This window comes from Ailuropoda melanoleuca, chromosome 2, assembly GCF_002007445.2.
Source record: "Ailuropoda melanoleuca isolate Jingjing chromosome 2, ASM200744v2, whole genome shotgun sequence".
Lineage (NCBI taxonomy): Eukaryota > Metazoa > Chordata > Mammalia > Carnivora > Ursidae > Ailuropoda > Ailuropoda melanoleuca.
In genome coordinates this window covers 12223759-12245294 of record NC_048219.1, presented here as the reverse complement: position 1 = coordinate 12245294, position 21536 = coordinate 12223759, and the positions used below count along the sequence as shown (strand labels likewise).

Sequence of the window (21536 nt, the reverse complement as noted above, 5' to 3'; positions counted from 1 at the left end):
GGCCGGGCGGACACTTGGTTCATTCCAGCCGCAGAAGCTCAGGGCTCCCGCGTACCGGGATTTTTTTCCGAGCAGAAAAAAGCTCCAGAGCTCTCCTGACCTCCTTTCTCCTCGGCGGTGAGCGGAGCCTCTCCCTCGGCGCTGCCGGCCGCGCCATGCCGCGCTCGCGGGGACGGGAGCAGGGGCGCTGCGGCTGCCCCGCGGGGAGGGCTCGCGGCGAAGCCGGGATTTCGGCGCTCGTGCCCGGCGTCGGGAGCCGCTGGGGCCGCTCGCCGCCGCAGCCCACGCCGCCGCCGCTGCTGCTGCTGCTGGGCTGGGGGCTTCTCAGCGCCTCGGCCGCCGCGGGTAAGTCCGGCCCCGCCGGGGAGACGCGGCCGTTCTGCGCCCCACCCGAGCGTGGCGCCCACCCCTCCCCGACAGGGTCCCTGTCCCTTTCCCCGCTCTCTCCCTTAACCTTCCCCACTCCCAGTCGCCCACCCTCCTGCTCAGCCTCGCTTCAGTCGATCCCCCATCCTCCTCCCACCCTCAGCCGCGTCCTCACCTCCACCCTCACCCTCACTGCTACCCTCAACCCCAGCCGCAACTTGGCCGGATCCGGGCCGGCGTGGGGGCCTGGGAGACAGACATCCCCGCCCGGGGCTGAGGGGCACCCGGACCGTGGCTTCAGTTGCTCCAGCCTCCCAGACCCCCTAGGTGCCAGGCTTTTCTCCGATAAACTTTCCTGGAGCCCTACCCCCACCGCCGCCTCCCGATTCCGGTTGGCACACGGGTCCTGGGGGCTGGAGAGGAATGGCGCGCCCCCTCCCCGTTTCCGCGTCTGCAGGGTCTGCCCTTCCTGCCCCCGCCCATTTTCTCGTGAATGAAGCCCGCGCCCCAGCCGGAGCCGTCTCGAGACTGCGGCCATCACCCCCTCCCCAAGTATCCCCCTCCCCCGGCGCTCGGGGCTAGAAGAGGGGGGGCCGTCAGGTGGGCGCGCGCCCAGGGCCAGGGTCCCGCGCGCGCCTTGCGGGAAGAATCAGGTGGGGGCTGGAGGGTGCTGAGCCATAGGGAGGCGGGGGCGGGGGTTGTGCCCGGGGGCGGGGGAGGGAGTGTCGCCGCCAGGTTCCGCGCCGCCACATTCTCCTCGGTTCCCACTCCGCGCCAAAGTGCCCTTTCCCGCGCCCTGCTGCAGCCGAGCGCCGGGGCTGCGGCTGCGGCGGCGCGGGCGGCAGGACCTGCTCCCGGCGACCGAGTCAGGGAGGGGGGCAGACCTGGCGGGTGCGACGAGTCCCTGAACTTCGCGGGTGTCTGGCTGCAGCTTGCGGACCGGGGAAGGCACGCGGACCTTCGGGAGAACCCAGTCCCCAGTGGGGACCAGCGGCCCCCGAATGGTACCCTTCCACTTTATCTCTTGCCACCCCTCTGAGGCTCAGCGCTAGCCACAGCCTAGAAAGTTCCGTGCGCTCGGGTGGGGACGGGTCCAAAGGGCGACGCCTGGGGCCGCATTTTCGTTTAGCCTGGAGGCTGACACTCACTGGGGGAGAAAACCCGTAACACCTGCTGCCTAGGCCTGGATTCGGGGCACCTCCGGCCTGGATCCGTGGTTTTGTTTTGTCTTATTTCTTTTAAACCACCTATTGAACCTCTGAAGGCTTGGTCTCCGACACTCCAGTATCCCAGTGCGCCCTTGGAAAGTACGCCCCTTCCCTGGCAAGCTTTGCGGCCCACTCTGGGCTCCAGCATCTTGTGAACCCGCCCTGCAGACCGTCGCCAGCCCCTTAGCCGGGAATGTTGGGGTTGCTGTTCTGGGAAGGCGCCCCGAGCTAGCCTCAGCTTTGCCTCAGCTTTCCCATCCCGACTTGACCGGACTTTCTTGGTTCTCCTAGGAGTCATAGCTGCCGACACCCAGAGAGGGGCGCCCGCGGTGCGCTCGCCTAGGAGCTCTGGCCCCGCGCACACCCACACCCACTGGGCGGCTGCGCTGTTCACCACGACCCCGCTGGTCACCCAGACCTGCCACATAGGCGGTGCGGGAACCGCTGCTCCAGACTGGGACCGTCAGGGCTTTCCGATGTTTGTCCAGGTGTGACCCTTGCTCAGGTTTAGCCGACTTAGGTTGGCCCTGATGGGATCGAACTTTTTTTTCTGGCTAAATTTGTCCCTGCCCCCTGGTCATGTCAGGCCCCTGGGGAAGGAAAAAAGACCCACTCACCGGGAGCTTGCACACTGCTGGGCGGTGCTGGAATCCTGCCCTGTCGGGAGAGGTCCACTGGCTTCCAGCTCTTTGGTCAGTAGAGCAGTTGGTGGGGGTGCTGCTGCTGGTGCTGCTGGTGGTGCCCGTGGTGAATGGCTTGGGGGAGGAGGCATTTGCGCTCTGGCCGGGGCTCTGGCTTCCAGTGCTTCCAGTGCATTTCTTTTTAAACCTTTCAGGCATTTGGATGTGCTGTTTGGCCTTGCCAGCCGCAGAGGCTTGGAAATGGGCTTGGTGACGGATGATCACAGGGTTTGGTAGTTTCGAGGGGGAAGCACATTCATTTTGTGTTCTCTTTACACTGTTGACTTTAAAAGATGCTCAGGACTGAACTGTCTCCCTTCCTTGGACCCCTGATGACTGAATAAATGAATATAAGGATTTGAGAAGGGGGAGCCTCCTCACTCACCTTTACCTTAGTCCCTCAACCCTTCTATCCGGGCCCTGCCTCCCACTCCCCCTGGCTCTGGCCTCCACAGAGACCTCCTGTTAATTACCTCCTGTCCTAACTGTGGCTCAGTCTGTCTGCCTTTTTCCGTGTCCCCTTGGCCTGTGAACAGCTTACTCTATAATCTGAAACAAGCTAACCAGACTTTTTGGCCCTGTTGACCTTTTAGCTACCATCCCATCTCTTTGCCTTTACAAGTGTCTTCAAAGGGGTCTTCAACTCACTTTCTTGGCTACTGTTCGCTCTGCAGTCTGCCTTCTGTCCCCAGGATTGGAACTCTCTAGGAAAGATCACCAAGGACCATCCTGATTGTCACATCCATTGAATTTAACTCTGTGTTTGTCTTCCTTTCCCTTTCTGTGACTTTGAACACTTTGGGTTAGTCCTTTTTAAAATTTCTTCCTTGGGCTTCTGGGATACTGTGCACTGCTGATTTCTCTCCTGCCTCTTGGCTGTTCCTTCCCAGTCTCTGGTAGTAGCACCTCTTCCCCTCCTGCAAGCGTTTCCTGCAGCCTTCTCTTCCTTGTGCCTTTCCTCACTTCCTTTCACCACTTTGCAGGTGAACTCATCCAGGCCCAGCCCTTCCACCACCACACTCTGAAGCTTCCAGACAGATGTCTCCTGCCAAGACACTTCTCCTGATATATCTATTGGCTTTCTAGTCCGTGGAAACTCTGGGTCTAGACAGCCCATATATCCAGCTGACTCTTGGATATCTTCACCTAGATGTTTCCCTTCCAAAGTGAACTCATTAGCTCCTTTCCTGAGCCTCGAGGATTCCCTGTGTAGGCTGGTGGTACCTCCCAGTTACCCAGCCTAGAAACCTTAATGTCCTCTCCAGCTCCTTCCCTGTCAGGTTACCATCAAGTGCCTACCTTCAGTCGTTACTAAACCGAGCTACTTTTCTCTGGATTCAGAGGCTCTGAGCATTGATAAGGCTCTTGCGCCTCCTATACGCTTACTAAATAATTCAAAATAAAAGCAATATGGAACTATAAGTATAAGGAATTCCAACACAGTTCTCATTTTTCCCATGCTAACCACTTCATTGCTTTTAAAAACAATCAAATACCTTTTTTTTTTTTTTTAAATTCTCTTGCTTTGCTTATTCCCTAAGTGCTTGTTTTCAGAGGTTTCTTGCAGACTGGAGCACTGACCATACCCAGTGTTTGATTATAGTACTAATTGAATTGTCTTCAAAGTATTTATTTATTTGTCTCACGCATTGAACTGTGAGCTTCCCGAAGACAGGGACCGTACTTTATTTCTCTTGGTATCCCCAGCACCCAGCTCAGGACCTAGCATAGAATTAGTGTGCCTGATAGATGGTTGTTAAATCAGCAACGGTTTGGAAATTTTTTTTTTTCATGGACGGTTTTCTAGGGACTGATAAGGCTAAATCAAGAGTTTCAGTGGCCAGGACAGCCAGAGATGACAAAGACGCTTGGTCCCCTGTTGCTTTTCCCCCAGAACTAAATGTCACAGATCGGTAAGATAGTTCCTTAGATTTCAGAACCGATGCACAGGCCCTTAGATGTAATTTCCCGCCCCCCCCCCAAAGGAAAGGTATTCAGCCACTGGGTCACCAGTGTATGGATTTGAGTTTTCATTTGCAATTGAGCTGCAAGTTTCTGGCTTTCAAGAAAGAAGCTGACTCTAGCAGATAACGTTGACCGTGTCTACAGCTGGCAAGAGTGTGCCTTTGTGGAAGGTGGGGCTGGAGTCATGTGCAAGGGGCCTGGAGAATCAGATTGCAGGCTCTTCAATGGCAGGGTCTGGGCTCGTCCAGAAGAGTCCAGCAGGTGGCTTCGGCAGCACCACCTTGACGCATGGGCATGACCTGCTCCGGCCTCATCATCATTCTCATGCCAGCAGGATGAAGGGACTGGTGGCCCAGCAGAGCCAGAGGTTCCTTGTGGAGAACTGGCTGATCTTCAGACCTCTCCAAGGCTCAGGGTCCCCACTTGGAAAAGGCGCAAGTCGCCCCTCTGTCGTGGAAAGCACTAGAAATCGGAGATGCGCCGGACCCAGCACCTACCTACCTCATCCTGTGTGCCCATTTAGTGGAAGCTGGGCCTGAAGCAGGAACCCTGAGGACAAAGGACTCAGGAAGTATGTGAGCCCACCCTGTGGCCTCAGCCCCTCCAGGTACCCCCGAGGTACTCAGGGGAGTAACACTAATGGCTGGTGGTCCCTGAGTCCTCCTCATGAGCTGGCACCATCCCAAGCACTTGGTCGTATTAACTCAAGCCTCACAGCACCCTGGTGAGGCCGACAATCTTATTATCCCCTTCTTGTATGGGAAGAAATAGGTTCAGGAAGTTACATAACTTAAACACACAACAAGGAAACGGCCAAGCCAGGGCTAGAAGCCAGTTTGTCCAACTCCGAATCCTTTACCCATGACCATACTGTCGTCCGCCTTTTAAGGGGACCCAGGTGGCACCATGCCCCAGGAATCCTTCTGCTCAGGTTGCCTGCCTCCACCCTGCTCGTCCCCCTGGGCTGCTCCCCGCCAAGTGATGCTGTGCTGCTGTTGGCGCTCGAGGCTTGGACCCCAGACTTCCAACCCCTCAAGCAGCCATGGTCCATCCGTCTCCATCACAGCTCCTGTGACTGCAAAGGCATCCTTGGTCTGCTGGTCCCAAACACCCATCTTGCCTGAGCTCTCCAGTGGGTTCTCACAGCCCCCAAGCTCCCCTGCTGTAAAGCTCACCAGGACATATTGGAATGTCTTGGTTAGTGAGATGGTGCCTGTTCATATTCCCTAAAGGCCTATGGTAGGGCCGTGTAGCCCCGACCGCAGCACCCAGCACCCAGCACACACTCGAGAAGCACCTGTCCAGAGGATCAGAGGCAGCTTCTCTGGAACCGAAGGCCTCCTTCCCCTCACACTGCCCTCTTGGACATTCCCAAGGCCAGGGGTTTGGAGGAGTGGGAAGGAGTGAAGGGCCTCCCCCAAGTGGGAGGCGGCCCAGGCCCTTCTGGGGAGCACCGGTGGTAGTAGCTGGCCTTTCGTGAGTCTAGCTACATGGCTAAATGCGTCTTAGACGTTACTATTCAATTCTCATAACAATCCAGGCACTTTATCATATTTGAAGGGACTAAGGTTCGCAAATTAAGCAGTTTGGCCAAGGTTATAGAGCAGATAGGTAAGGGAGGGAGGGGCCACGCTCAGGGCCACCTGACTCAGGGGGCCACTGTCCTAATTCATGGAAAGCAGTTGTCCCGGTGCCAGACACATTGTTAGCATTCAGTGCATGTTAAATGCTGCCACCACTGCCACCACCCCTGCTGCTGCCGCCGCTACTACCGTCTACCAGCTTCGGGCACCGGCGGCCTCTCAGTGGGAGGGAGACAGGTCTAGCACTGTGCTGCCCGTGGGATGCTTGGGGCATCTGCAGGAGGCTTTGCTCTTTGTTCCTCCCGCTGAAAGGACACACCTAGAACCTGGCCAACTCACCCAACCCCATCACCCCGTCACTCCTCTTCCTAGCAGGGTAAAGGGGGAGGGTCCTCTAGCTCCCCCTGGAAGGTGGACAAGTCCACTAACACTGTGCTGGGGTTTGCTCCTCGAGAGGGAGAGATGGCCTCCCAACCTCTCCTCTCTGCCTGCTGCAGATTTTCCACAACGGGAGATCATCTGGGTGAACCTGAAAATGGAGGATCGTTTCAGAGTCCTGTGCCTCACAGAGACAGTGTGTCAGGATTCACTGGCTTTGAACAGAATTCGGCTCTGCCTTGGACCCACAGAAGGCAAAGGGTCGACTATGCAGTGTGGGGTTTTCTCGACTTGAAAATGAGAGTGAGGTTCTTAGAGCTCTCTCCTGGCTCTTGTAAGTTAAGAGAGACAAAGGAAACTCATTTGTTTTCTTTCTGGACTCTTGAGAGCTCAAGTCCCTGGATTATCTTTTCATACCTCTCCTTTAAAGATGAGAGTCTGTCTTTTTTTTCCTCCACTCCCACTGAGATACACATTTAACTGTTACATGTTTGGGGGAGGGTGAGACCCTTTGACTTTCTCACGTAGCTTCATGTAACACGAAGGATGGTCTCGGCTCTGTATATGATCATAGATGAGAGCTTTGATAAAGCAGGGCATGGGAGGGGAGGGAACGTAATGGAATACTGTAGCTTGGAGAAATAGGATAATCTGAGATGGATTGAGATCGAACAGGAAGAAGTGAGTTGGGGTAGGATCAAGAGCGGCTGGGCAGTGTTGGGATGGGATATAGAATGAATTGGGGTGGATTGGGATGGGTGGTGGAATGGAAGGGAATAGGGTTGAGTGAAATACAGTGGTTTGGGGTGGGGTTGAGAGGATGGGAGATAGAACATTCAGGGGATTTACTGGTAGGATGGGGTGGGCGAGGTAGGAAGGGGTTAGAATGGATTGAGGTGGAATGGGATAGGATGGGACAGGTGGAGTTTGGGTGGGGTGGAATGGGACAATTGGGATACAGTGGAGTAGAGGTGAACGTGTCCTGGTGGGATGGGGTGAGATAGGGATGAGTCAGGACATATGGGGAGAGCTTGAGTTGGGTGGATGGAATGGGATACTGGGAGATGTGGGCTTTATAGGCAATTGAGTGGGCACTATAAGGAAATGGAAATGAGGGAGGGCACCAGAAGCAACCTGCTTCACGTGATTGTAGCATCTTCTTCTTCCTCCCCAGAGCTCCTCGGGTTTTTATTTACCAGAACTGTGAAATCTCCAGCAGATGGAAAGTCTCCATCAGCCCTTGCTTCCACTCTGGCATGGATCCTAAAATGCTGGACGCTCCAATCTCCTGCTGTCAGAGGTCATTCTTCAGGGAGAAATTGGGAGTCCTCTGTGGCCACCACCACGAACCCTGTCCGAGAATATGCCAGAAACATGACAGGAGCCCCCCATGTTGCCCAGGGCCAGAGAAGGGCACTGTGTCCTCCCTAAAGCTAGTGGGGTGGCTGTACCCACAACGAGGCATCTGCTCGGTGGTGTAGGGGCTCACTTCCGTGGCATTCCTCTCTTGGGGAGCTCCCCCCTCCACTGGGGACTGCCTTTTACTTTCTATCTATTTGTTTCTGTAAAACGTCAGAACACTTTAATCTGAATTGATCTCTATGAGGATGTCCATCCTATCCTTGAAAGTCATCATTATAAGGAACTTTTATGATGCTAGAAATAAGGTATATATTAAATTACTGACAGCACCAAGATAACACTTAGAAATTTATTTGAGAAATCTCCCATGTGAAGCAGAATGTAAGGGCTGGTATTGAGGCACAAATAGCCTTGCTCCCTGCCAGTTTCTAATTTATACTCAATTAAGTGCAATTATAATCCCGAAACCTCAAAAAAATGATGTGTCCATCTTCCGGGTTTTCAAATCGGAAATCGCCTAAGTTCTGTTATGAAGTAGCTACATCTATTTACTGAATGGAAGTGAGCAAGTGTGAGGGTTTCACGTTTAACGGGAGAGAGCAGAGACTTTGAAATTTAGATCATCTGAGAGACCCGTCCCCGTCCCCGGGGGTTTCCTGCAGGCTCTTCTAGGATGAGCAGGTATGGGGGTACTCAGCCCCCGGAGCTTTGTCTGCTGGTTGCCGCCTGTCTCTCTCCTACCACCTGCTGACCCTCTCTGCCTCCTCCCTCGCTGTTTCCGGGGAAGGGGCTGAGTACGGAGAGAGGCGGAGAGATAGAGTGAGACTTGTGTGGGCTTCTGGCACGTTCCTTGGCAAAAAGAAGGAGGTGAGAGTGTGATGATTCATTTTCAATCTCCGTGAAAGAGTTCCTAGCATGAAAACAGCCACTCACTTCCGGCATGGTGTCCCCTCCTCCAGGGGACCCGTGTGGCCCTGCCCTCCTGGCCCTTGTCGTCTGTGTAGTTCCGGAAGGGCTGACCCACAGCAGATCGACGGCAGATCCTCGGCTGGGAGGAAGGTATTCTCGTGTGTTTGATATCTATCTTGAAATTTGGCGTGAGGGTCAGGAAACTAGTATCCCAGCCTCGGTCGTGCCTCCACAACGTCTGTGAACATGATTTCATCTTCGTGGGCCTCTATTTCCTGATCTGTAAAAGGAGGATAATATTACTCACTGTGTCTATGTAATGCTGGACTTGGAAGCTTTTTAATGAACCAAACAAAAAGGATCTGGAGATAGGAGACTACGCCACTCGTCTAAGCCCCAGTGGGAGATCCTGCCCAGGGGCCGGGCTGGCTTGGCTTTCCAGGGATGCAAAGCCCCGTCCTCCTGAAGACCACCTGCTTCATAGGGGGAGCAAGTGAAGAAGGGTGCACTTGCTGGGCTTCCTGGCCCCCATCCATTCTTAACCCTCCGATGGCCTGTCTGGCTCCTCAGGAGGACTTGGAAGGAAGGGGACAAGCACTCGCCCATCAGACATAGGGTGCAGGCTTCTCTGTACCCACCCGCCTGCCCTGGGGCAGCATCTCTGTGCGTTCCCTGGGAGACGGTGATTGCCCAGGCTTCTCCTTCACTAATACGTTCATCCAGGGGACAAGCTCTGCTCTGAGGCCTTTTAACTCTAGCAAAATGAAAATTCCTTATGTTCCGGGGCCACTGGGACTCACATCTCTGAGAACATTTTGTTCCAAGGAACATGGAAAGAAGGAAATGTTACAGAGATGGTTTTCCTGAGTCACGTGGAAGACCACAGGTGTTTTTCATTTTTGTGCCTTTTTGTTTGTTTTGAGCTCAGGTGCATAACATTGAATTCATCCCACCCTCAGACCATGACACTTTAAAATCATCCTCTCTTGTTTTATTTTAAATGTTTTCCTCCCTTTATCTTCAATCCCAAGGCATTACTGCATTTCTCCATCTGTACGCACTCTGATATATTTGACAGATGTCTTGAAATATGCATGGATCCCTATAATACATGTAGGGTTGTTTTGTGTGTGATAGGTGTTTTTAATTTACGTAGACAATAGCGAACTACACATTTCATGCAGTTTCTTATTTTACTCAACACTCTGTTTTAAAGATTTAGTCCCACCCCTGTGTTTGTCTGGTCTGTGGTTTCTAACTGCTGTGTTGCATTATGAGCTGGACAACACATTCTGTGTATTCCTTCTGCCCAAGGATAGACCCCTGGCTTTGCTATAGCTCCTGGCCACCCATGAAATTCTGAAGAACATCCCCATTCATGCTGTCTTGGGACCCTGTGTGAGACTAACTGGGGGCTACATAAATGGGGAATTGGGATCCTTGAGTTAATATGTTAATTTCCTATGTTGTGCTGGAATGTTTTCCAGAAAGGCTCAGCCAGGGCCCATTTCCACCAAGAGTGCCAAGACTTTCTGTCTCCCCATGTCATCACCAATACCTGATATTATCCATCTTTCTAATTTTTGCCATTCTGATGAATTTAAGGCACCATTTCAGTGTTTTAATTTGCATTTCTCCGATTACTAGTAAGTCCGAATATCTCATATGCTTGTTAGTGGTTTGAGCTTCTCTTTCTGCAAATTGTCTATTCATATTCTTTGCCTGCTTTTCCATTGGACTTCCTGTCTCAATTTAGGAAAATTTTCGGTCAATTTGCAGAAGTTCTTTCTATATTCCAGATACATATTCGAGGTTACACATAACTTCTCCCAGTCTTTCATCTGTTTTGTTTATGACGTTTTTCTTTGGACAGAAGCACTTCATTATATGTGGTCAGATCTGCCCGTGTTTTGTGAAAGGCCGGAGTTGAGACGTAGGGACACTGAGGAGCTAGGGGCAGGACGGGTTCCCAGGCCCACCTGGCTCTACCCTCTTACAGAGCTGGCTCTCAGTATGGAGGGCTTGGAGGGTTTCCAGTGCCTTCCTATTCATACTGGGTTCCTAAATCTTTGAAAAGGTCTCTCTTCTGGCTCAAGGCCCTGTGTTTTCTGAAGGTGCCAGGTAAAGTAGAAATTAATTGCTTAATGCGTGCCACACTGAGAGAACGTGAGGGATGACTCAGTCCTTCAGCAAGGCGTTAATGGACAGTCTGTGCTGTGCCCGAGCTCTCAGACGCGCTGGGGACATAGACAAGTTTCATAAATGAGGATACAAAAAAAGAGGTTTCTTGGCTGCGTGGTTGATTCCAAAAGGTGGAGGCAATCCAAGTGTCCGTCAGCAGACGAGTGGATAAACTGGATGTGGTATATACGTGCGCGGTGGAATATCATTCAACCTTAAAAAGGAAGGAAATTGTACGTGTTACAAGGCGGATGGCCCTTGAAGACACCCTGCTAAGTGAGAAAAGCCAGTCACAAAAGGACTGATACTGTAGGATTGCACTTCAATGAGGCACCCAGTGTAGCCAAATCCATAGAGACAGAAAGTAGAAGGGGGATAGAGGGGCAGCGGGGGAAGGGTAGGGGGAGAGGGAAAAGGGGAGTTAGTGTTTAGTGGGTGCGGAGTTTCAGTTTTGCAAGAGGAGGAGAGTTCTGGAGACGGAGTGTAGGGATGGTTGCAGAACAACGTGAAGGTACTTAACACAACTGAACCGTACCCCCAAAATTGGTTAAGGTGGTCAATTGACATTGCATGAATTTTGCCATAATTAGAAAAACAGACTCAGGGGGTCCGGGAAGGCTTGTGGAGCGAGGCGGGCTCTGGCTGAGGCTTGCAGGATAAATAGCAAAGGGCAGGTGAAGAGCGGCCCCCCGGGGTGAGGGGTGCCCGCGGTGGAAACGCACCCTCACAAGCTCTTGGCCAGCGGGAGCAAGGCCTGCGGAGGGTGTGGAAGAAGTTCCCTGTGACCTGCGGGTGTGCTAACGCGGGAAGCTCAAGCGTGTGGCGGGTCTGCGCCGGGGTGCGGCCCAGCTGGCTGGGTTGCGGGGAGCAGGTCTCTGCAGGAAGGAGGTGTCAGTGGGGCGTGGGCACTGTGGGCAAAGGCGGGTCTGGCAAGATGCATGGAGCGCTGTAGGGAGAGGGCCCGGAGGGGGTGCAGGGATCCTTTCCCTTCTGCGTGTGCCCCACCCCGCTCCCCGCCCTCCCAGAGACAGTAAGCATCCGACAGAAGCGCCAGGAGGCCGTGAACCCCGCTCCATAAATTGAGGACTGTAAATCACCGTGCTCTTAACCCTGCCTCCCTGAGAACAGCACCAAACTTTCCTCCTGAAAGAATAAAAATAGGAAATGTACCGACTCGGAGATGACTCACCAGACCGTCTGGCGGGGGGACCCGTGGTGTTCCTCCTGGTCCAGTCACACATGCCCCTCACCATTTGGCTCCTTCCACCTCTTTCCTTCTCTTCCACCTCTGCGGCCTGTCTCCTTCCCCTTTCCTTTTCTGCTCCCTCCTTTTCCCCAGCCCTGTGACCTCCCTGGCCTTGTTTTCATTGTCTTCCTCCTCCTCCCCCCGCCCCCAGGCCTCACCTTCAGTTTCACCCTCTTCCTGACCTTTGACCTCGTTGTATCCACCTGCACCTGACCTGGGACCCTCCTGGTCCCTGGGCTTTCCTTTAGCCAGATTTTATTTATTTGACAGAGGGAGAGAGAGAGTGCACAGCAGGCAGAGGGAGAAGGAGAAGCAGCAGGGAGCCCAATGTGGGGCTCCATCCCAGGACCCTCGGATCATGACCTGAGCTGAAAGCAGAAGCTTAAAGCTTAACGAATGAGCCACTCGGGTGCCCCAACAAGGGGGATTTTTAAGGCCCTTGGTAGCTCTGAAACTGTTTAGGACAGTGGGCCGCCTGCTGTGGCCCGGGGCTGGGGGTCATGCCTATCAACACTGCTTCAAAGCTCCTGCCTTTGGCCAAGGACAGTTCTCAACTCTCAGACCCCCGGGAGCTCCAAGAAAACAGTGGAGGGGAGGAGGGGGCAGGGCAGGCTCCCCAGAGGAGCAAGCAGGCTCTCCTGGGGTGAGCACAGGTCCCTGGGATGCTGAGCATGTGGGGCAGAAGGTCCAGGACCAGGGAGTGGCTTGCACAAAGGCTGCCAGCTGCCCGCCGCACGTGGGTCCTGGGGTCTGCCTTCCCCTCCAGCCGCACCACTGTCTCCATCCTGGAAACTGGAAGCTGGAAGCTGTCCTTTAGGGAACACTCAGGCCCCTGGCTGAGAGCTGTAGTTTCCTCTCCTAAGCCTGGCGCTCTTAGGAAGTCAGTCCTTTGGGGTCCAGGAGACTGAGTTGACAATGAAGTTCCTCGCCGCAGACCTCACCGCTGGGGAGGGGAGAGCCCGGATTTAAAGCTGGTCCGATTCAGGCCCAGCAGACACACCCGGCACTGTAGCCAGCTTTCCAGTTACACCTGGGGAGTCCCAGGCCCTCCCTCCCCTGCTCTTCTGAGTCAGTATGTATCTAGGAGCACGGTGTGCCGTGTGCGTCCCGAGGGAGTTCCTCGTATTATTATTATTATTATTATTATTATTATTATTACTACGCACCTGGGGTCTGTCTGCGAACGGCTCAGGCAAACAACTCCCCAGTTCCGAAGGTGGAGCTCAAAGGACATAGGCCTTCAACCACCACTCCTGCTCACCTTGCTATGACCCCGGTCCCGAGGGGCCCCCAGGACCCAGCAGAGGAAACAAGGAAGGGAGACCCCCCCCCTTTACTGTTACAGGAATTTTGTCCCCTTAGTGCCCGAGGTTCTCCGTCACACCTCTTCGAAGGATGAAGAGGCAGACCAGACGAGGAGTGAGTGNAGGGAGTTCCTCGTATTATTATTATTATTATTATTATTATTATTATTACTACGCACCTGGGGTCTGTCTGCGGACCGAACCGCTCAGGCAAACAACTCCCCAGTTCCGAAGGTGGAGCTCAAAGGACATAGGCCTTCAACCACCACTCCTGCTCACCTTGCTATGACCCCGGTCCCGAGGGGCCCCCAGGACCCAGCAGAGGAAACAAGGAAGGGAGACCCCCCCCCTTTACTGTTACAGGAATTTTGTCCCCTTAGTGCCCAAGGTTCTCCGTCACACCTCTTCGAAGGATGAAGAGGCAGACCAGACGAGGAGTGGGAGTGGTGGGCGGTAAAGCAGAGTTTATTGAGCAATCCTATAAAGCTCCTNGGGGGGGGGGGGGGGGGGGGGGGGCTGGCCTAAGAGGGTTACCCTTGGAGTTTCTAAGTGTAGGGGTTTTATGAGCCCTTTTGTGGAACTGTCTTGAGCATCCTGAGTGTGGGCCCCTGTGGATTGGCTGCTGAGATGTGCCAATCAGGGCTTTGATCATGTACCCTTCTACCTATCGGGTGGTTATTCACGTGTTGATGGTCTTTTGGGCTGACATTAGGAGATTAAGTCCCTCTGAAAATCCCTCCACTGAGCTAGGACTGCCCCCCGCCCTCGCTTACCGGTATGGGGCTGGTCCTGCTCCAGCCAGGAGGGTAAGAGGGCTGGGACCTGGATTCCTTGGCCCCACCCTGGGAGCTTCCTCCTGAAGCCTGCCTTGACTACACCCTAACCCCAGCCTCCCCAGGCCCTGACCCCACCTGCCTGACCCTGCCTACAGCGCCAAGAGTGACTGATGTTCTTTGGTTAATTGTTTTGTCTCGGGATGTTTTGCAAAAGTCACTTTTGAAGAAGCTGCAAAACAGAATGTTCCTGTGGTTTTGTCTTCGTTGTCCCTGCTTCCTGCTTTCTTGTTGGGGATCCTGGGCCTGACTGTCTAAGCGTCCAACTCACTCCTAAACTATTCCCAACCCCGCCCTGGCGGAGGCAGGAGCGGCTGTGCCCCCGCCCCCACAGGTAACCAGATTTGGGCTGTCAGATTAGGCGGGCGGCCAGAGGAGACAGGAAGCCCAGGAGCTTTGCAGGCAGGTACTTACATTCCTAAACTGCTTAACCCACTGAACAAAGGGCCTGTTGGTGAGGGTTGGCCTGACAGCTTGGAGCTCCTGAATCCCAGAGTCCTTCTGCAGGCCCCTGATTTGTTAGGTGAGAAATCAGGGCACTCAGGGGAGTCTTATCCTCAACCTCCTCTGTGTACTAATTCCCATTATTCTAGATTTAATACTCACTGAAGAGCAGACACAAAGCGCGGAAATGCCACTTTCCCCAGGCCTTGTGGTGCGAGGCAGCTGGCATTTTAAGAAAGAGGCTCTGTAGGCAGGCTAAGGCAGGGTCAAGCAGGTGGAGTCAGGGCAGGGGGAGGCTGGGGTTAGGGGGCAGTCAAGGCAGGCTTCTGGAGGAAGCTCCCAGTGTGGGGCCAAGGAATCCAGGTCCCAGCCCTCTTGGCTTCCTGGCTGCAACAGGACCAGGCCCCCAGGGGAGTGGCCCTAGCTTGGTGGAGGGACTTTCAGAGAGTCTGCCTTCCACATGAGAAGGAGCCAGGGACTCAGCAGGGAGACCGAGGCAAAGGGCCAGTAACGCGAATAAGGATGCTAAGGAGGAAAGTACAAAGATCCTGGGAGGCCCAGGGGTGGCATTCATTGGTGAGATAGGGACTATTAAATCAGTGCCATGGGAGAATAGTATTTTGTGATCAGATGACCTTGGGAAACACTAGGCCCTTGGTGTCCAATGTGTGGTCCAAGGGCCTTGCCAGGAAACTTCTTAGAAATACAGCCTCGTAGGCTTCACCGCCCACCAACTGAATCAGAATCACATTTTAATGACATCCAGGTGATTCCTGTGCCCAAGAGTCTGAGAAGCACTAGGGGACACACGTTCTCAGCATAAACTTTGGAGTAAGTCCAACCCAGCCCAAACCCTGGCTCTCTTCTGGGCCTCAGTTGTTGCATTAGTAAAACGGGGCGAAAAACCTGACCTCGCAGTTACACCTGTAAAGGTCTTTGTTTGCAAGGGGCCTGGCTCTGAGCACAGAGGGTTTGGATTCTTTTATTCACCCCACAGTGTCCCTACACCTAGGACAGGGCCTGGAGCACGGTAGGTGCTCAGTCCATGTTTGTTGAGTGAATGAATGCCTATCAAGGGGTTGTCAGGAGAAACTGAACACCCTGGAAGCTAGTTTTTAGAGCAGCAAAGACACAACAAGGCTTTCCTTTCTGTTCTTTGTTGCTGCGTCAGATTATGGCAGATTCCCCAAGCTCAAGGGTCCCTGAGAGTTCGGGGCAAGGAGGTAGGGGAAATTTTTGATACAGAGCAATGAGATTGCTTGTCTGTGTCAGCCTGTGTTGCAGGAAGATTCTGTTGCTGCTGTTGGTAGAATTCAATTATTTTGAGAAGTGTTAGCCTTTAACACTTGAGTAAAAAATGAACTGATCAGTCTAAAGAGATCAGGGTCGGGTAGGGTAGTAAAGGACCCACTGTGTCTGAAACCGCTCAGCATCCCCAGGCCTCAGACTTTGAACCTGGAAGTTCACCTGACCCAACCTTACTCCTCTCCTTTCTCTTGGATCCAGCCCTGTTGACCTCTGCCTCTCAGTGTAGTCCAGTGTACCCCGCCTGGGCTCTGTGCCCCTCTGAACCGTAGGTTCCATCTGGGGATCATTCTCATTGCTGGGGCAGGCGTGCCCACCTGCTGTCCTGAGCAACCTTGTTTCCTCTGCCACGGAGAGATTGTCATTGAAAGAGATAACCGCATGCACCTTGCTGCTGAATTTGGGTGGGGAAGCCCAGCCCAGGATGGCACAGCTGTCGTTGGCATCCCTGCTCCCCATGAGCCCATAAACACACTTTGTTTTCATCTTAAAAGCACACTAGGGGCACGTGGGTGGTTCAATCGGTTAAGCATCTGCCTTCAGCTCAGGTCAGGATCCCAGGGTCCTAAGATCGAGTCCTGCATCAGGCTCCCTACTCAGCGGGGAGCCTGCTTCTCCCTCTGCCTGCAGCTCCCCCTGCTTGTGCTCTCTCTCACTCTCTCTCTCTCTCACAAATAAATACATAAAATCTTCAAAAGAAAAGCACACTAAACAACACCCCTTCCATGACTCTTCATTCCCTTTGGCTATCATCCCGTCTCCTTCCGTTTCTAGCCGTGCTTCCTGGGAGGGTGTCTGCCAGCTCCTTTCCCAGTGCCTGTCATTTGGCTCCCACCCTCCCCACTCCAGGGGAAGTGCATTAGCCCAGGGTGCCACATGACTTCCGCCTTCCCAAATCTAAGTGTCTCTCTTGGCCTCTAGACCTTTCTCCGTCAGGCACAGCCTGCTCTTGACCTTCTGTCTGTCTCTTCCTGTCTTCAGCATCTGACACTACTCATCCCTCTCTCCCTACTTAAAGTTGCCTTATCAGTGCTTTCATGGCTTTGCCCTTAGCCTTCCTCTCTGTTGATCCTGTATTTCCTTCCATCCTGGGGCTTAACACCACCCCTCTCCAAACGCTGATAATCCCTGCATCCCACACTTAGGTGTCCAGAGCTCCAGATCCAACACCACATGTGTGCATGGTCCAGCCCCACCCCACCCCCACCATGCTTACCATCCCATGCTCTTTTGTGTCCCACCCCCAGAAATTGCCACACTACCATCGTATCTTCCTAAACTGGAAATCTGGAAATCATTCTTGAATTCAACCCTCACGCACTGCCTTATGCTAATTAGATCTTGTGGATTCTGCTTCCCAAATAACTTCCGAGCCTTCCCACATCCTCCCCGGTGCTGCTGTGACTCAGGCCTCCCCCTTTGCTCCTGGGCACTTGGGACCCAGCACTCTGGACATGGCAGTGGCCACCGTGTGGTCTATCACATCGTTTCTTGCCTTCCTCCAATTGGCGATGGGCACTGTGGTTCGGAGAGAAACAGGGGAGGCGTTGCTCTCTGGGGTGGAGCGGAGGGGAACCCCTTGAGGAAGCGGCAGAGACTGAAGCTCTTGGGATAAGCGGGAGTCTTGGCAGGAGTTCAGGCTGATCTGTCCCTAACACCCCTCCCTTCCGGGGTTCTGACGAATGGGGTGTAAGGACAGAGAATGCTTCTTGGTTGGAAGAGAAAGTCCTGGTTAGTTTATTAACAGCTGGGCATGTGCCCGATACCTGTCAAAGCACAGGCTTTGGGGCCATCATGTTGGAGAACACGTCTCAGCCTGAGCCCACAGGTGCTCTCCGCCTCCCACCGTGAGTGCGAGTCTTGGCCAGGGAGCTCTCAGGAGCTTCTGCAGAGTTAGGGCGGGGGCGGGGTCAGTGGAACACCTGCAGTGTCCCTTCCTCAACCACAGAATGATGGGCTGGCTCTACTCACTGCCTTTAGGTCAGATGGGGGGCATCTGGGGGACGCACTTTGCCTTTCAGCTCAGTGGCCCTGCCCACTGGTAAAACACGGCCCAGCCAGGAGTGGGGGGGTGGGGGCAAATGGCAAAACTGCCTTCTGAGCCTTCCCTAGCATGGGGTAAGTGGGGAGGGACCCTCCTCTGTGTGCTCAGACTGCCACCGGGTGTGGGGGTGGCGGGTGGGGGCGAAGCAAGGCTCCTGAATGTCTCCCCCTCCCTCAGCATAGCCCAGCTTTGTTATGACTGGGGACGCTGAGTTCCTCCCAAGAAACTTGAGTTTCGAGGTACTGTTTCCACCAGACTGCATTTATTAAGAGGCGCATGGATTCTTTCCCCGTTTTTATTCCTGAAAGACATACATCACTGCCAGTTGTTTTCTGGTCTGTTGGCACTGATCAGCTCTCCCAAATCCCCCCACCCCGAAAAGCTTACAGGGAGACTCTGCCGGGGGCTCGGACAAGTTCGTTAGTCTTCCTGGCTTCCTTCAGCTCTGTCCCCAGACTGAGGGGGGCAAAGCCACATCCACCACGTGGAACAGATATGTGACCCTACCCACCTTCCAGCTCTCCTGCTCCAGAGCCCTGGCCCCCTTCCCCCACTCTGGTGGCATTGGCCTTCTTTCCCCCACCATGTTTTGTCTGAGTCGAGGCCACGAGGTGCTCACTTTCCTAACAGGTGGTTCTGATCGTTGGCTCTGGGAAGAGGCATCTTCTTGGCAACTCATTCTCATTCCCTTTATCTGAGGTTGAGACTCTCCCTTTTTATTCCCCCAGATGTACCTCATTGCCGTCCCCCCCCTTTTTTAAAAGATTTTATTTATTTATTTGACAGAGACAGCCTGCGAGAGAGGGAACACAAGCAGGGGGAGTGGGAGAGGAAGAAGCAGGCTCTGCAGAGGAGCCTGATGTGGGGCTCGATCCCAGATCGCCGGGATCACGCCCTGAGCCGAAGGCAGACGCTTAATGACTGCGCCACCCAGGCGCCCCTGCAGTTTCCCCTTTTGATGCAGCAGACAGCCCTGCCAAGGGGCTACAGTTTCTCATGCAGTAAAGCAGAGGGCCTGGGGAAACCAACATCCCTTCATTCTTGAGCGTGGCTGGGCATGGGAGGGCCAAGGCTCTGTCCCACTGACCAGAATGGACAAAAGGCAGTGTGATCTCACTGACTGGCAATACTTCCAGCCCAAGGCAGACACTCAGCATTTATTTGGCCTGTGCATTTTGACCATGGATAAACGCAGCTTCTGTTAGGCTCTTTAAAATATTGAAAATAGCTCACAAACTCTCATTAGTGCCTTTGAAGACCTGTAGGGGTTTGAGAACCCCAGGCAGGGATCACCGGTCTGGTCCAGTTCTCCTCGACATCCTGCACCCCCCCCCCACCTTTCCTCCCTCTCAAGTCTGGACCAAAGTAAGTGCAAAACAGGTAGAGTCATTCGTTACCGATAAAGCTGATTGGAGAAGGTGGCTTTGGATAGGCGGCCAGATTGGCTTGTTAATACATCACCCCTGAGTGGGAGAGATTCACCCACCCTTTCGCAGGCACTGGGGGACAGCCCCCCACCTCCGTGACAGGGGCCACACCTGCTGGATAAGTTTAAGGAGGTGCCAGGCGGGTGTGGCTGAGCTGAGTGGTCCAAGTTCTTTCCCCAGTCTCATTATTTAGACATGTCACTCCCTGGAAAAATCTTCGGGCCTGCAGTACTTTGCCCTGTGGGGCATGGAGTGGTAACTCTGTCCCTTTCGCGGAGACTGGAGCAAGCGTGTGCTGTCCTGCACGGATCCTATACCGTGGATCTGGGCCTGAGCACGTCAGCCTCGCCGGAGGCTGAGGGTGCCCGGGGCAGGCGGGACCTGTCCCACACACCTGGGGCGCAGCTGGAGATGCCAGCCAGCCTTGGAACTTTCTCAAAGCCCCTATCCAGATGGAGAGACGTTACCAAGACGTTGCTCATCTGGGCTGCTTATCTCGGTGACATACTTAAATAAGAAAATAAATTGTTCATTTTTCTTTTCCCTTCATCGTCCTCTGGAAGAGTAAATGGAGAATGAGCTTCATCCAGGTGAATTGTTAGGAAATGGGACTGCTATTTAAAATGCATCCGCTCTGGAGTCAGACCTGATTCTCCTTGGTTAACTCCTTGATAGAAACTGATGTCAGATTAGGGCCGGGCAACATACATTTGCTTTGCAGATGAAGGATCAGAATTGAGTGGAAGAGGAGCAGGTGGGGGGTGCCAGAGGAAAGCAGCGGCAGGTGCCAAGACCTTTTCCTTCTTTCTTCCCTCTCCTTCCTCCCTCCTCCGCCTCGTTTTCTTCCTTCCCAGCACTCAACCATCTATCCGTGTATCTGTCCAACCAAGTTGCACTGAGTTCCTACTTTGTGCCGGGCATTGTGTGGGGTTCTGGGATATAGAGCTGATGGCATGCATGGTATCTGTCTCCCCATTTCCTCCTGCTAAACTTCCATTCTTTCTAATACATCACCCTTGGGGTGATCTTTTATTTTTTTTAAAGATTTTATTTAGAGAGAGAGTGAGAGTGAGCACGGGGAGGGGCAGAGGGAGAGGGAGAATCTCAAGCACGGAGCCAGACGTGGGGCTCCATTTCACGACCCTGAATCATGACTTAAGCTGAAATCAAGGGTCGGATGCTTAACCAACTGAGCCACCCAGGCACCCCGGGGTGATCTTTTAAATGCAGTGTGGTGAATATCAGCATAGAGTTTAGCCCAGAACTGGGGTGGGGGTTATGGGCGCAGACAGGAAGAGCAGGAGCCCAGCCAGGGGTATCAGGGAGGACTTCTGGATATACTTTGAAGGTAGAGCCCACAGGTCCAGTGGGAGTCAGTCTGGGGAAGATAGAGAAGAACAAACCAGAGCTTTGTTATCTGGGAGCTATTGTTGGTAATGGCCAGGAAGCTATTTCCCTGGAGTGAACGTGTGTTGCCTGGGTGGGGTGCCTGTCCTCTTCTGATTCTGACTGCGTTGAGCTGTACCCAGGCTCCGTGCCACAAGATCCCACCGAGTTGTTCCCATTTTATAGAAATGGAGACCAAGGTTTGGAGGAATGAAATGACTTGCCTAGGGTTCATTCACACAGTAGGCAAGTGATGGAGCTGGGGCACCACGCATGTGAGGTTTCTACAGCCATTTCCACCACAGTGCACGGACCGAAGATCCCTAGATGAGTCCAGCACTGACCCTAATCATAAGCCATTCCCATAACAGTAGCCATAACAACATTATCGTCATGTATGGAGCTCCTACTGTGAGGAGCGGTGCCAGGCATTTTATATGTACCATCTATTGTAAGTCTTACAGTGGGTTTGAAGCTAGATGGCATTATTGCTCCCACTTTGCAGATGGGCATACCGAGCCTCAGTAATGTTAACTAATGGCTCAAGGTCATACGTGGTTGGTACCCGAGAGAGCTAAATTAGAACCAGGGCTGCATGACCCCAAAGCTCATGCTGGTGAGCAGAACCATTATTTGTTTCCTCCTGTAATTTCACAAGAAAATAGGGAGAAGGGGTCCTTCTCCTCTTGCGTCACCCCCTGCTCATGCCTCTGACACCTGCTGGGCCTCAGTTTGCTCTTCTGTGTAGAGGGGACAGTCATCCCTGCCTGTCTTGACCAGGCTTGAGACAGTGACAGGCGCACCAGGGCTTGAAGGGCCAGTTTCACCTGAATGGGCAGACACTTGCTGCTGAGCTCAGGACTCCTGTCTCCCAAGGGCCGGGTGTTGTTTGTAAGGGAGAGAGGGGCCACTGTG

At 53.7% G+C, this 21536-nt stretch overlaps 1 protein-coding gene across 1 annotated transcript in view; it reads left to right on the top strand.

The window, feature by feature from the left end:
• The window catches only part of CSMD2 (CUB and Sushi multiple domains 2), a 590718-nt gene that overhangs the window by 1067 nt on the left and 568115 nt on the right, over positions 1–21536 (top strand). The window contains exon 2 of the mRNA XM_034645185.1: positions 286–345. Coding sequence (XP_034501076.1) covers positions 286–345 — 60 coding nt within the window. The remainder of the gene's footprint in view (positions 1–285; positions 346–21536) is intronic.